Raw genomic sequence first — 15,527 nt, 5'->3', positions numbered from 1 at the left:
ATCTCGGATGTCCCGCATCACACCGCGATTACTTCAATTTCACACGATTACTTCAATTTCCCACGTTTTCCGCGGCTCCATTTCCCGCGTCTCTCCGCGATTCCTTTTCCCGCGTCTCTCTGCAAGTCCTTTTTCCGCGTCCCTCCGCGATTCCTTTGTTCAGGTCGGTGCATAGAGTGTTTCAACGTCTCTCAGGTGTTCCGGCATCCGTCAGGTCTGTCCTTGTCTCTCGTAGTTGGCCGTAGCCCTGCAGCGTCAGTCAGTGCTCTCTCCAGGCGGTGGTAGGCTTGCCGCATTCCTCAGGTCTCCCGGCGCCGCTCCGATGTCCCGACCTCAGCCTGTTCGGGCACCATATGTTGCAGGAAGCATGGCCGAAAGCACGACAGACACCAGCAGAGTCAGATCATGCTCCATTTTATTGCCCGAATAGCCTAACTTTTATAGTGAACTTAACAGGGGCGGACAGTGTTTCACACAAGATTATTGGTCAAAAGCACTCAGACAAACAACTAGAAGAAAACAAACCCACCTGCAAGAAAACAACCCCCTTGTGATTAGCAGTCACATAGACCTTGTCCTTGAAGCCAGCTACTGGTAACAATATTTTTCTGAATTCCTCAATTGGGCGATGTGGGAACACTGTCATGGGAACTTCTCATAGTTGCCCTGGTAGCTTGGTTTGCTCAGCTACAGCAGGCCATGAGATTTTTGCTGTTTCAAAAATCCCTCAACAGAATCCCAACCAAGCAGGTCATGAACAGATTGTCTGCGCTGGCCATCGAGAGACATGTGTGGTCCTGTCCCATCATGTTGGCAAGGGTGACCCAAATGTTTCATCTGAGCTGGATTGAGACCCAAGCGGCACCAAAACTGCAGAGGTGAAGGAGGGCAGTGATCTCAACCAAGGCCACACGCCACGGGCCGGCACCCATCACGATCCCTGTCCTGTAGAGATGCAAGCATACCCTTAACCCCAAGTTATTAGGTGGTATGGTTCTTCCCCCCCCCGCTATCCAAGTTTCGCATCATAACCATCACCTTTCATGTTTTAACTGATGTTAGTTCTGATTCCATTGTTTTAAAATGCTTGATAAGGGGTGGTACATCTTCATGTTGAAACATAGATTACTTTAGCTAACTTATTCTGTGGTGTCTCTTGAGTCTCCCCATTTTTGTTTTGCTAGCAGGTCCTTTATTGTGCTGTGGACTCGTTCTACTATGGCTTGTCCTGTGGGTGAGTATGGGATGCCTGTCTTGTGCATGATACCCCAAGTGTGGAAAAACACCGTTGTAGAGTAGCTGACATATGCAGGTCCATTATCTGTTTTTATTTCTTTTGGGATGCCAAGGGCAGCAAAGGCTGCACAAAAATGTGCCTGGACATGACAGCCAGTCTCGCCTGCCGTTGCCAGATTGTATGTGAAGAGGTGTCTATGGATACGTGAACATATTTTAACCTTCTGAATTCAGGAATGTGATTAATGTCAGTTTGCCAAATCTATAGGGAAGAGAGGCCCCTAGGATTCACGGTAGTCAGTGGGCCTGTCTGCTGTTGACAATCTGGGCAGGTTTGGACTATGAGTTTTGCCTTTCCTATAGGGATGGCAAATTGTCTGCACAATACTTTCGCTGTCTGGTGAAAGAATTGATGTGACAAATAAGCCTGAGATAGTGTATTTGGTACTAGGACTTGCAATGCTACATTAGCTAGCTGGTCGGCTCAGGCATTCCCCTTACGCCCGGTAAAATGGTGTGATTCCTAATATGAATTATGCAGTATGGATGGGTACATTGCTCAACAAGGAATAGCATTTCCTTGAATGCTGCAAATAATACTTCATTCTGAATGTTCCTAATTTGAGATTAATTCATTTTAACACTCCCACCACATGTTGTGAATCTGACACAATATTCACTGGGAGCCGATGCCATTTTTTAAATGCCAATATTAGTGCATGTAATTCTACTATTTGTGGGGAGCCTTGAATGTTTTCTATTATGTGATTCCACTGGTTCCCTTGTTCCCATGTACCTACAGCTTTTCCATTCGCCCCAACCCATCAGTGAATACAGTTTGTCCTTGGACAGGGTGCCATCTATATAGGGGTTTAACCTCGAGTTGTACATTGTTATAAAAGGTGAACATTTTATGAGATGGGAGGTGCATATCTAATTGACCATCAAAACCCGAAAGGGCTGCTTGCAGCTCAATGCTATTCTGGAGGCAGCAGTTGAGGTAGTCCTTAACTATCAGAATAACAATGCTTTTTGGTTCCTCTCCAGCTATCTCTACAGTACATTCTCTGCCCTTCTTAATTAAGGCTGCAAACATTTCAATATAAGTTGTGAATGTCTTAGTAGGTTGATGAGGTAAGAACACCCATTCTAGTAACAATAGTGGATTCACTGCAGCAGGATCCCATTGCACAATGATAGCTAAAGGTTGTGGATTCTGGTTGTATATGTAGAACTGAATGGGTAAATTTTCCGCACGTGGTTGGCATTGTTGGGCTGAAAATTTTCCTCAACGTTGCTTAAAGCTACTCTGGCCGCATTAGTCATCTTTCAGGGCACATTAGTGTCCATGTCCCCCTTCAAAAGTTCAAACAATGGTGCTAAGGTTTGATTATATAATGGATCTGTATTTCCTATAAGCTTCTGGACATCATTCAGCATGTGGATTTTCACTGTGATGGCTACATTTTGGGGTTTAATACTCTGTTGTAATATCTTCCAGCCTAAATATTTCCAAGGCACCTCCATCTGGATTTTTTCTGGCACGATTTGTAAACTTCTTTGTTGCAACTTCTGCTGTAGAACAGGCAGCACTTCTCACACTAAGCTCTCGGATGGGCCAGAGAGCAATGTATCATCCATACAGTGATAAATGTACACGTGAGGGAATTGCCTTCGCACAGGGCTCAAAGCTTCTGCAATGTATGTCTGGCATATAGTTGGGGAATTTTTCATCCCTTGGGGTAGTACAGTCCAATGATATCTGTCCATGGGTTCACTCATGTTCATTTTCAGGACTGAAAAGGCAAATCAGGCAGCATCTTCAGAGTGAATTGGTATAGTAAAAAAACAATCCTTCAAGTCAATAATTAGTATATTCCAATTTCGAGGGAGCATAGTAGTTGAAGGCAATCCGGGCTGGAGAGCTCCAACGTCTTCCATGACGTTGTTTATCTGGCACAGGTCACAGAGCAGTCTCCATTTCCCACTTCTCTCTTTGATCACAAATAGTGGTGAGTTCCAAGGACTAGTTGTGTGGGTGATATGTCCGAATTCCAATTGCTCTCTAATAAGTTCTTGGAGTGCAGTGACCTCTTCTGCTGAAAGCGGCCATTGATCCACCCACACTGGCTTCTCAGTTTTCCAGGTGAGTTTCATGAGTGGTCACTCGTCAACGGCTGCTACTGAAAATTTTCTGGAAAGCTCAGGGTAAAATTGCCCTGCCCCATCACATCTCTTCCCAGGAGGCTGACAGGTATTGGGACAGCATATGGCTGAACATGGTATGCCAAGCCTTGGTGAGCCTTAATGGTAAGCATATATTTACTCTGGTAAGTTTTGGAAACACCACCCACCCCCATTAAGGCCTTTTGGGGTTGAATCCAATGACCATCCAGTGGGCCAGTCCTTTAGGGCTATTACTGTTACATCTGCCCCTGTATCCATTAACACCATGACTGGGGCATTTGGGGGGGGGGTTGGCAGTCAGGTAATGTAGCATTACTGTCAATATAGGTCTTTTAGTGGCAATGGTTGAGACCCCTGTTGACCCAAAGCCCCCATCACATTGCTTGCACTGTTCTGCTTAGGGAACAGTTGCTTTAAATATTAACTGGTCGATTTTGGTACCCTTTGGCACAAGCACCGGTGGCAAGGGAGTCCATGCCATGGCTTGTATGACCCCTTCATAATCAACATCAATAACTCCAGGCAGTACAAAAAGTCCTATTAAGGTGGTACTTGACAGTCCCCACAGGAGCATGCTATATCCTTTACCTATTGGTCCCGTAATATTCAGCATTACTTTGCACACCTGAGTGTCCCAAAGGATGCAGTCCTCTACTGTGGAGACATCCAAACTAGCGCTTCCTTGGGTTTTGGCGGTGAGGTAGTCCACTGTGATATATTCGGCGAGGCCACTGGAGTGGTGCTCTGCTGTTGTTGTGGTCCAGGTGTCATCATTACTTGAGGCGGGTCCCATGAAGGCAGCCCACCCACAGCTGAGGACCAGGGCACTTGTGTCATCGCATGGCCCTGCCCCACACTCCACCTCCCCTTTCCCTGCCACAGTTGCAGGGACTGTCCGAGCCCAGCAACTTCTTATTGGTTCCCACTCCCTCTAATTCTGCTGGTTACCACTCTATGCCCTTGAGTAACCTTCTTAACCCTTAGTACACCGCTGTATCAATCAGCTTCAGTTTTTATCACCGAATGGGTCACCCATACCTCAAGAAGAACCTGAAGCATTGCAAATCACTACTGTATTGTTAACAGAGGTATTAAGAGGCATTCTGTGGATGACACTGCCTCATCTGCACATCTGCTCAGCTGGATGAAATGCACTACACATAGGGGAAAAGCAGCACACACCTCTGAAGAGGCAACAGCAGAAGAACCAGGTGCTGTGCCAAAGCTCAAATCAAGATTGCTTCAGGAAAAAGGTCAGAAGTTAGATCTTGCTATTTAAAGAAATAAATACTCTGTGATGATGTCCGCAATGCAAACATCACCTTACTAAATTTCCAAGGAAGCAGGAAGAACTGAGGAAAATTAAATACACAAATCAAATAATCACCTCATTGAGCAATGCACATGCAATACCTAGTTTAAAAATACTACTTATTGAGACAGCAAGTTGAGTGTACTCATAGCATAAGTGTCTTTTTTACATTGCATGGTATGAACGTCATTGAGGAGAACAGGAAAATAAAGAGTAACAGTGCAAAGAATAAAAAGCAAATGCTAAAAGATGGTTCTATCTTCTATTCTGCTAATTTTTTTCAGCTTTCAACTTTTTATGATCAGAAGGCTAAATAAATGATTTTCACCAAGAATAGTACCAAAAAAATTAAATTACCCAAGGGTCTCATCATGTAGGCATAGCAGCATAACGGTCAGAAGAGGTTTGAAAATCATCTGGTCCAACCATCACCATACTACCACTATCACCCTCTAAACCATGTCCCTAAGCACCAGGTCCAACCTTTCCTTGAATGCCCGCAGGTATGCCCCCACTCCCCCGGACAACCCATTCCAATGCTTGACTAGTTCTTTTGGAGAAGAAACGTCTCCCAATTTCTAACCTAAACCTCCCCTAGCACACCTTGAGGCCACTCCCTCTAGTCCTATCACTAGTTACCTGCAAGAAGAGGCCAACCCCCAGCTCCCCACACCTTCCTTTCAGGTAGCTGTAGGGAGTAATAAGGTCCCCTTTGGGCCTCCTTTTCTCCAGATGAAACAACCCAAGTTACTTCAGCCGCTCCTCACAGGACTTGTGTTCCAGGCCCTTCACCAACTTCATAGCCCCTCTCTGGACATACTCCAGAGCCTCGATGTACTTGTTGTACTGAGGGGCCCAAACTGAATACAGTACCTGAAGTGTTGCCTCACCACAGTACAGGGGGACGATCACCTCCCTGCTCCAGCTGGCTACACTATTCCTGATACAAGCCAGGATGCTGTTGGCCTTCTTGGCCACCTGGGCACACTGCCAGTTCACATTCAGGTGAGCATCAACCAACACTCCCAGATCCTTTTCCTCTACACAGCTTTTGAACCACTCTGCCTCAAGCCTGTAGCACTGCATGGGATTGTTGCGGCCAAAGTGCAGGACCTGGCACTTAACCATGTTGAACCTCATCCCATTGGCCTCTGCTCATCAACCCATCCTGTCCAGGTCCGTCTGCAGGGCCTTCCTACCCTCCTGTATATCAACATTTCCCCCCAATTTGGTGTCATCTGCAAACTTACTGAGGGTGCACTCAATTCCCTCATCCTAGTCATCAATTAATACATTAAAGAGAATGGGCCCCAACACCAAGGCCTGGGGAACACCACTGGTGACTGGTCATCAGCTGGATGTCACTGTTTACCACCACTTTCTTGGCCCGTCGATCCAGCAAAGCATGTACCTGTCCAACCCATCGGCTGCCAGTTTCTCCAGGAGAATACTGTGGGAGACTGTGCCAAAGGCCTTGCTGAAGTCTAGGTAGACTATGTCAACAGGCTTTCCCTCATCTACCAGGCAGGTCACCCAGTCATAGGAGATGAGGTTGGTCAGTCAGGACTTGCCTTCCATGAACCCATGCTGACTGAGCCTGATCCCCCAGTTGTCCCATACACACTGCATGATTGTATTAAAGGCAACCTGCTCCACCACCTTTCCTGAAACCAAGGTTAGGCTGACAGGTCTGTAGTTCCCTGGGTACTCTTTACAACCCTTCTTATAGATGGGCATCACATTAGCAAGTCTCCAGTCATCTGGGACCTCGCCCCCCCCCCCTTTTTTTTTTTTTTTTTTAAATGATAGTTGAATTTCAACCCTGTTCTTTCAAGAAAAGTTATGCTCCTCCTTAGGGTAAGGTTTGTTGTTTGTTTTTTTTTTTTAAACCTAGAATTATATTTATCTTGCTTTTCTTTATCGTCCACTTAAAGAACAATTAAAAATAAAAAGGTATCCAAAGGAAGTTTAAAGGATTCTTTCCCCCACAATACAGCAAAAAGACCCCCAGTTGCAAACACACATTTTAAAAGGCCTTTTAAAGGCTTCATGCGATGAGATATTTTGGGTCTGAGCTCCATGTTTTGATTCAGGAGGTCAAATTCCCCCCAGCCCCTCCCATGTAGAGCAGCAGGATTTCCAGCAGATCACAAATTCCTGTGCTTTTCCAACATTAGTTTGCCAGCAAAAACCTGAAGCCAAAGGTCATTTAAATAACCAGGATATCTGCTGTAGGCTTTAGCAACTACATCTAATTTTGCAGACCCAAGAGATATACAGGTGTGCAAGTCTGACATCTAAATTAATTATCCAAAAGAATCACTGTACTGATTAGCACAGCATGACTTTCTGTTGCCTAACATCTTCCTGCAGCATAAACATTTTTAATCCCAAACCAGTATACTAAGTAAGACCTATTACATTAAAATCTGTTGAATGTGGCCAGCATTAAAAAACACGACCTATTACTCTGCCTTCAGTTGGTACAAGGTCAACTGCCCAGACCACAAGTCCATCTGAATATAACAGATACATATATTTTGTGTGTGTATGTGAACACACATGAATAACATATTTTGAAAAAAATCAGACAAGATTATCTACTTTGTTGACTTATTTTTACAGCTTCTGAAGCCACCAGCACAACTCTGGCAGCAAAATGAAGCACATCCATTTATACCTGAAGAATTACAACACAAGATTATGCAGTTAAGTCAGAAACACTCTATTCTAGTTCATATTGCTATGTCCTGGTTTTGGCTGGGATAAAATTAATTGTCTTCCCAGTAACTGGTCTGGTGATGTTTTCTGGATTTAGGATGAGAACACTGATAACACAACAGTCTCGCAGTTGCTGCAGAACAGTGCACAGAGCAAGGAGTTTCAGTTTCTGGTGTTGTCCTGCCAGTGAGGAGGCTAGGGGTACACCAGGCAGGGATGCAACCAGGACAGCTGGCACACACTGCCCACAGGTATGTCCCACACCATACTACATTGCTGTGCTCAGCAGTAAAACTAGGGGGTGGCTGCCACTGCTCAGGGAATGACTGGGCATCAGTGTAGTTTTTTTACTACCTGCTGACTGAGCATCATTTGCTTTGTTTATTTTTTTTTTCCTTCCCCTCATTCCTGGAGTGTGTGTGTTGGGGGGGGGAGGGGATAGTAAATGCCTGTCATGTTTTGCTGCCTGCTGGGTTAAACCACAAAATGTTGCCAGTGGGCAAAATTCAGCTGATAAGCTTGAAAACCCAAATAGAGACTGCCCACAATCCCATGTCTGTTGGGAATTGGCATACTGGGCATGGACATGAGTCTGTGGAACAATTGTTTGATCTGAGCTTGCCTTAAGCAACCAGGAGTAGGCCTTAGAAAATCTCATGGCCTGCTGTAGCTGAGCAAACCAAGCTACCAGAGTAACTATGAGAAGTTCCCACAACAATGATTCCCACATCGCCCAATTGAGGAATTCAGAAAAATATTGTTTCAGAAAAATATTACCAGCAGCTGGCTTCAAGGACAAGGTCTATGTGACTGCTAATCACAAGGGGGTTGTTTTCTTGCACGTGGGGTTGTTTTCTTGTAGTTGTTTGTCTGAGTGCTTTTGACCAATAATCTTGTGTGAAACACTGTCCGCCCCTGTTAAGTTCACTATAAAAGTTAGGCTATTCGGGCAATAAAATGGAGCATGATCTGACTCTGCTGGTGTCTGTCATGCTTTCGGCCGTGCGTCCTCTAACACGTCATTTTTGAAAAACACTGCTCTGTACACCAATCATCGATCCCAAGAGGCAAGCTCGTGCTTTCTGAACATCTGAAGTTGACAATACTGAAAACTTCATAAAACTGAGAGCAAACCTGTGCAGACTGTTTGTTTCATCTGTGTCCAGTTAATGTACTTTAATAGAGAAACTACATAAAGCCTCTGTAAGCCCCCTCCTCTCCCTTTTTACTGCTGAGCCTGATGTGGTATGGCATGGTATCTTTTTCAGATCACCTGCCTGCTTGTGTCCCCTCCCGAATTCTTGCACACCTCCGGTCTATTGGCTGGGAAGGGGCAGAGCGAGAAACAGAGACGGCCTTGAGGCTCTGCAAACACCGCTCAGCAAAAGCTAAAACAACAGTTTATTATCAGAATTGTTTTGGTCACAAATCTAAAACAGCACCATGCAGTTGCTACAAATCCCAACTAGACCCAGGACAACTGCTTGTTCCCAGAGAAAGAGCTAGGGTTGTTACATAGCCTTACAGCTTAGCTTTCAGTATCAACAACAAAAGTCTGGCTTCAATCCTGTGGCATTACCCAATGGTAGAATAACAGTTTTATTCTTGAGGAACAGTAGCTTTCCTTAATGGAAGCAAAAAGTGAAATAATACTATCTGGGGAGTTCTGCATCTGAATTAAAGTAGTGGTTAAAAAGAGCATCCTTCCTTTTCTAGGAAACCCAACTTCTAAAGACTGTGCATTCCTCTTTTAGTAATGCAGAGGAATAAATGATTCTTACTCTTTCCACCCTAACCTAACAGGCAGACACTACCAACAGGCAGGGAGGAAAACAGAGGGGAAAAAAGCCCAGCAGTAAAGCAAACAAGCTAGATATATGTGATAAGCATTCAGTTTATTCATGTTTTCTCAACAGGCCTTGGGGCTCACATTAGCTATTACCTGACAAGAGCAGGCTGGCTGTGAGAGCACAGTGCCACCATGAAGGCATCGCCATGTCACGCTTTACTGCCACATGCCCACTACTGACACTCTATGTCCAAGTGTCCATTACCCAGATAAAGGATGACACATACACTATGTCCTGGTATAGATGCATGCAAATGTCACGGCAGGCCCCCCCCAAAAAAGAAGAAAAACAAAGGGTGAGAAGGCCGTACCTTGAGAAGTCTATGCTCTGCCTGCTTGCCAGTTTTATTAACCTTTCTGACAACAGCAGCTACCAAATCCATATTTACAGAAGTCTCCCGTGAACATATACAGGCATAAATCCAACAGTGAAAAGCAGAAAAAAAGAATATACTTCTTACAGGATCTTCCATTTTTCATCAGATGCAGAAGTAATGCACAAAAAACCATCTTGAAACTGCCTGTGCTTTGAGAAGAGGCCTTGAAAGAATGGCAGATAAAAGAAATACAATTTCTGCAATCAGTATGAATGGGTTAGTGCTGACCAGCCATAACTTGACATGTTAAGAGACCTCATGCAGAGGGAGGGAAAGAAGTTGAGATTTTTAGCATTGCCATCCTCAAGTATCTGTTTGGTCTGGAGAAGTCATACTGATGTTTGTGAATATCCAAATACGTTAATATGTCTCACAAAGACTGTTTTAAACTCTTGCAGCATACATCAGCTCACCTTGGAGAAGCTGGTCATCCACAAACCAAAAGCCTATCAATAAGAAAGCAAAGCGCTTCCTCATTCTGTCCTGCAAAAGAACAACAAAAACTTGTGACTCATTACCTTTACCCAAGGAAACCCTACCCAGTAGGGTTCCTCCAGAACTGATCACCATCAGTTCTGGAGGAACCCTACTACCTTTCCATCCTTCCAGCAGCCACGAGCACAACACAGTACTGAGCCCTACACCAAGCCAGGGCATACCATGGGACAAAACACATCTTGCTCAGGGACCCAATTTCACATCAAATCCCACACCCAAGTGCTGCACCTGTGGTTGAAAAGTCAGCTGTAAGACTTCTCACCTCTGTGGTTTTGCTTACTAGAAACACACAAGGCAGCTGAAAAGATGAAACATCTGACTGTGCTCAAGCTGAGCTTTCTCCTGGAAACCAGCACAGTAGTAAAGCGCTGGCTGCAGGGCACAGGCGTGGTCAGAAACAAGACATCCTAATTGACATTCAGCACACACTCCCCACATACCATTCAAGATATTAACAGAGCATTGAGGCTCCTGAGCTAATCATATCCTGGTATGTACAAGGCAGATAAGGAGATGTACTGTCTGGGTGAAACAAGTGGAGCAAGTGTAATACAAGCACGGGGAAACTCCTGCTGTGACCAAGGGCCCTTCTCTGGGCAGGGTTGGCCTAAATGACCTCCTCAGGTCCTCCTTCTCTAGATAACCACCATGCACTGGTTTCTATTTAAGCAAGCTATTATAAAGCAATTATTACTCATAACTACGCCCAGCTGCCTGATATCCCCAACCCCTCACACACCAAGCACACATGTAGCTGACCCCGCCTAGCAGCCCAGTTCCTCTTCAGAGGATGACCAGTAACAAGATAACAGAAGTGGGACCCAAGTCCAGTCAGTAGCGCTGGGTCAGCCCTGTCAGCTTGCAGCAATCCAAGAAAAACCTCAAGACAAGGATGCCACTAAAACATTACCAATAAATCCTCCAGAGGATGGATCTGTGGTCACTTTGCCTGCAGAAGAGGTGCTAAGGCCAGGAAGCAACATGGCAAGGCAATGGAAATCATAAGCACGTCACAAGAACAAGACAAACTTCCCAGATCCCATCCCAGGGAAGGAGAGCAGTGCGCACATGCCAGAACAGCAGCATGGTACCTGCTTTAGACCCTGAGCGCTCGCTGTGAAACCATAGCTTTACACCCATGAGCTGTGCAATAGAAACCTGAAAGACTGGATTGTTACAGTTTTTTTTTTTTATTGTTTTCTCTGGAAAAGCTACAAGAAAAAATAACACTACCGAAAGATGGAGAATCACAGCTCCCTGTTTATAGGCAAGACCTCAATGCATCACTAATCCATTCAGTGTCACAGGTCCTGAGAAAAGGCCATGATACACCATCCTGGATTTAACGTACTATCTCTTAACATCCTTCCTCTTTCCCTTGCAGGCTGAAGTCACACCCAGCACATGGGGATTTGCTTTCCTTGAAGGCTGCTCCACTTCTTGCACTGGCAACAGGTTTGGCCTTGCTCCCCAGCATATCCTGTTTTGCTAAGGGAAAATAAACAAGCTGTTTCTTTCAGTTTCAAATTACCTTCCCCTCTTTGGAACATATCAGTAAGAAGGTACACCTCAGGGAAACAATGGTTAAAGCAAGTATGGAGTTATATTTTCAAGAAAAACATTGTGTAAACATAAGTGTACTTACAAAACAGCACCGCTTCTTTAAACGTAAGAAGGACTGGCATCTCCCATTTTGTGGGGAGAAAAAGTGATGCGAAGAAAACACATTCAAGATTCTATCTAGAAAGTGCCATTACTAGTTTATAAAAAATAAAAGTCACCACCACAAACCCCTCACAAAACAGCAGAAACTGTTAATCCTACTTCCTATCACCTGAACCAACAACGGTCTTGAAATCCCTCATCTAGTTGAGCAGTCCAAACCCTAACCCCTATCCCAGCAAGATGTATTTCATAGAATCATAGAATATCCTGAGTTGGAAGGGACCCTTAAGGATCATCAAGTCCAACTCTTGACACCGCACAGGTCTACCCAAAAGTTCAGACCATGTGCCTAAGTGCACAGTCCAATCTCTTCTTAAATTCAGACAGGCTCGGTGCAGTGACCACTTCCCTGGGGAGCCTGTTCCAGTGTGCAACCACCCTCTCTGTGAAGAACCCCCTCCTGACGTCCAGCCTAAATTTCCCCTGCCTCAGCTTAACCCCGTTCCTGCGGGTCCTGTCACTAGTGTTAATGGAGAAAAGGTCTCCTGCCTCTCGACACCCCCTTACGAGGAAGTTGTAGACTGTGATGAGGTCCCCCCTCAGCCTCCTCTTTTCCAGGCTGAACAGGCCCAGTGACCTCAGCCGTTCCTCGTACGTCTTCCCCTCAAGGCCTTTCACCATCTTCGTAGCCCTCCTCTGGACACTTTCCAACAGTTTCATGTCCTTTTTATACTGTGGTGCCCAGAACTGCACACAGTACTCGAGGTGAGGCCGCACCAGCGCAGAGTAGAGCGGGACAATCACCTCCCTTGACCTACTAGCGATGCCGTGCTTGATGCACCCCAGGATACATATTTACACTGCTGCAACTGTTTACTCATCCTGGCAAGGCTCCTGTCATCAAACAGCAGTGACCTTATAAGAAAGCAAAGGGAACAAGCAGTCTCAGTATTTGCTTTGTATAGATTAGCTCAGGATGACGTGACATCTGGAATAGAGAATTAAAAAAAAAAATCTCCTAACACCAATGTTTCCAAGCTCATGCACAGACTGCAGCCACCGCTTGCCAAGTTTTGTTGCGTGCAGGTATGAAGAGCGGTAAGAAACACTGCTTTTTGCACGTTTTCCCTGAAAACGCAAAGCCCCTTCCCAGGCGAGCTAAACCCATTCTACCAACCTGAAGCTCATCTCCCGCGAATCAGGCGATAAACGCAGCAGCTGAGAAAGCTCTTCTTCCTTCGGCAGCACGCCCAGCCCCCTTTTCCAACACAGAAACCTGGCGGCAACCCTGCTTTGCAGGGCGAGGGGAGCAGCTCATCCCAGCTCCCTTCCACTGCTCGGGCACCGCCGTACGGCACCGTGCCCGCAATACCCCCGCGGCGTAACAGCGCTCCACCGCCTGCTTCTAAACGCAATGGCTCCGCCCGCGACCCCGCCCTGTAGCGTCACCCAGCGCAGGCCGAGCGGAGTCCAGGCCTCCCCCTCGTGCTGCCGCTTCCAAGGGTGGCCGCTCTCTCTGTGAGGAAATCCTTCCTGACACCCAGCCCAGCCCCCCTGGTGCAGCCCGGGGCTGTCACCTTGTGTCCAGTCGCTTGTCATCTGAGCACGGAGAGCGACACGCTGCTCCTGGCTGCAGCTTCCTGTCAGGCAGCTGTGGAGAGCAGGGAGCTCTGCCCTCAGCCTGTCTCCCCTCCAGACCGAACAGCCCCAGGTCCCCCAGCCGCTCCTCACACCTCTTGTATTCTCACCTCTTGTATTCTCACCTCTTGTATTTCTCACCTGTGGGGGGTGGCCGGCAACGGCCACACTGAGCACAGTACTCAAGGTGCAGCCTCACCAGAGATCAGTCAATAATTCACTTTCCTGTGTAACCAAGTGTCACAACTCCTTAAATAACACTACAGCCACAGTTGCTGTTTTAGAGCTGCATGGGTATGGGGTGGGAAAACTGCATGTTCCCCAGCATTGCTTATTGACCGACCTAACACCAAGCCCACTGGTAGGGTTTTGCAGCTTTTGCCCAGGCAATGGCGTTTGCACGAGTCAGAGGAATACAAATGTTGGGAGAGACAACTGATTGATGGTCACCAAAGCAGCCAGCATTTCCCTTAACCCCCAACCTCCCTCTGGTTGTTATCATGGGGACATTTTGCTTCAGAAAGCATAGAGGGCTAGCCCCCCCTCCCCCTAGTTCTGCTGCAAAAAGACAGAAACCCTGCTTTTCAGCTCAGGAGGGTCTCTGGTTGAAACACTCTCACAACAAACAGCCGTGGTGACGTCTATTTGCCCGCCATGGGCGTGTTTTGTCAACATCGTCACAAGACAGAAATCGAAACTTGGGTTTTTAAACTCAGCTGTAGAAACGAAACTTGGCAGCTTGTAAGCTTTCTCCCGTGTTCACTGGGGTGTTTTCCTTCTGTGAAGAGCAAAGTAACTTCCCAAAGCTGCATCCCTGCCATGTACACACATTGCCAACAAGCATCTGAGTCAGAAAATCATGGCATTTCCTGATTCTGCATAAGCATGGAAGGAATAGAAACTAGAGAGTGTGGTCCTATTTTGGGAGGCAATTTTGTATATCTGAGTGTGCAGGCACTTGGGCATGGATGCTATTAGGCATATAGCATGATACAGGTGCTTCAGCACAGAACAGGGTGGTCTGGGTGGAGGTGCTCGTGAAGTACTGCAAGGCAGTGTGTAATGATGTGTAAAGCTTTTTCTACCCAGCTTCTACACCCCTTCTATTGCAGTTGTAGAAAAGCATCAGTGTTTGGACATTTCCAAGGGAAAACATTTCTTTTGTCATTTCTTTTGGGACAGTGAGTAACGGATCACTCCACAAATCACTCTTGACACGGCAGATCTCACGACAGAGATGCATGCAATGCATGGAAAGGATGGCCCTCTGTTGGGAATTGGCATAATTGTTCGATCTAAGCTTGCTTTAAGCAACCAGGGGTAGGCCTTAGAAATCTCAGGGCCTGCTGTAGCTGAGCAAACCAAGCTGCCAGAGTAACTGTGAGAAGCTCCCACTGCAATGACTCCCACATCACCCAATTAAGGAACTCAGATAATATTGTTATCAGCAGCTGGCCTCAAGGACTAGGTCTACGTGGCCGTTAAGCACAAAGGGGGTTGTTTTCCTAACTTCTAATCAAAAGGGGGGCTCTTTTCTTGCAGGTGTTGTTATTTTCTTAACGGTTTGTCTGAGTGCTTTTGACCAATAATCTTGTGTGAAACACTGTCCACCCCTGTAAAATTCACTATAAAAGTTGGGCGATTTGGGCAATAAAATGGTGAAGCATGATCTGACTCTGCTGGTGTCTGTCGTGCTTTCGTCCGTGCTTCGCAACAGCCCTCAGCACAAGCCCTCTGAGCCTGAGCTTGAAGGAGGTTGTGCTGACACCCACAGCACTTGGGGCTTGTGCTGATAACCCCCAGCACTTGCTTTCCTGAGGGCATCTCCTGGCTCCTGAAAACACTGTGCCACGCCTGGGGTAGATGTTATTACATTTTACCAAAGATCTGCACCTGGATTGAACTCCCAGCAGCAAGCACTGTGTTCGCTGTAGTGGTACCATGCACCTGCCACTGGTACAACCTCAGCTGGTAAATTGATATTGTTCCTGTTTTGAATGTGTTTTATCCTCCTCTGGACCAGCAAATTAGACCACATGTCAGG

The 15,527-nt window shown here is 46.2% G+C and overlaps 1 protein-coding gene across 6 annotated transcripts in view; it reads right to left on the bottom strand.

Annotated features, from left to right (window-relative positions):
* Positions 1-13,204, bottom strand: part of TRANK1 (tetratricopeptide repeat and ankyrin repeat containing 1) — a 56,235-nt gene extending 43,031 nt beyond the window's left edge. For all 6 annotated transcript variants that reach the window (XR_014316869.1, XM_082752916.1, XM_082752917.1 and 3 more), the window contains exon 1: positions 13,023-13,204. Coding sequence is in view for 5 of the 6 variants with exons in the window: in XM_082752916.1 (XP_082609042.1) it covers positions 13,023-13,033 (11 nt within the window). In the remaining variant the exon portion in view is untranslated. The remainder of the gene's footprint in view (positions 1-13,022) is intronic.
* Between the last annotated feature and the right edge of the window lie 2,323 nt (positions 13,205-15,527).

This window comes from Aythya marila (genome assembly GCF_965140915.1).
Source record: "Aythya marila genome assembly, chromosome: 2".
NCBI lineage: Eukaryota > Metazoa > Chordata > Aves > Anseriformes > Anatidae > Aythya > Aythya marila.
The sequence above is the reverse complement of the archived record's forward strand: the minus strand, read 5'-3'. Positions and strand labels throughout refer to the sequence as shown.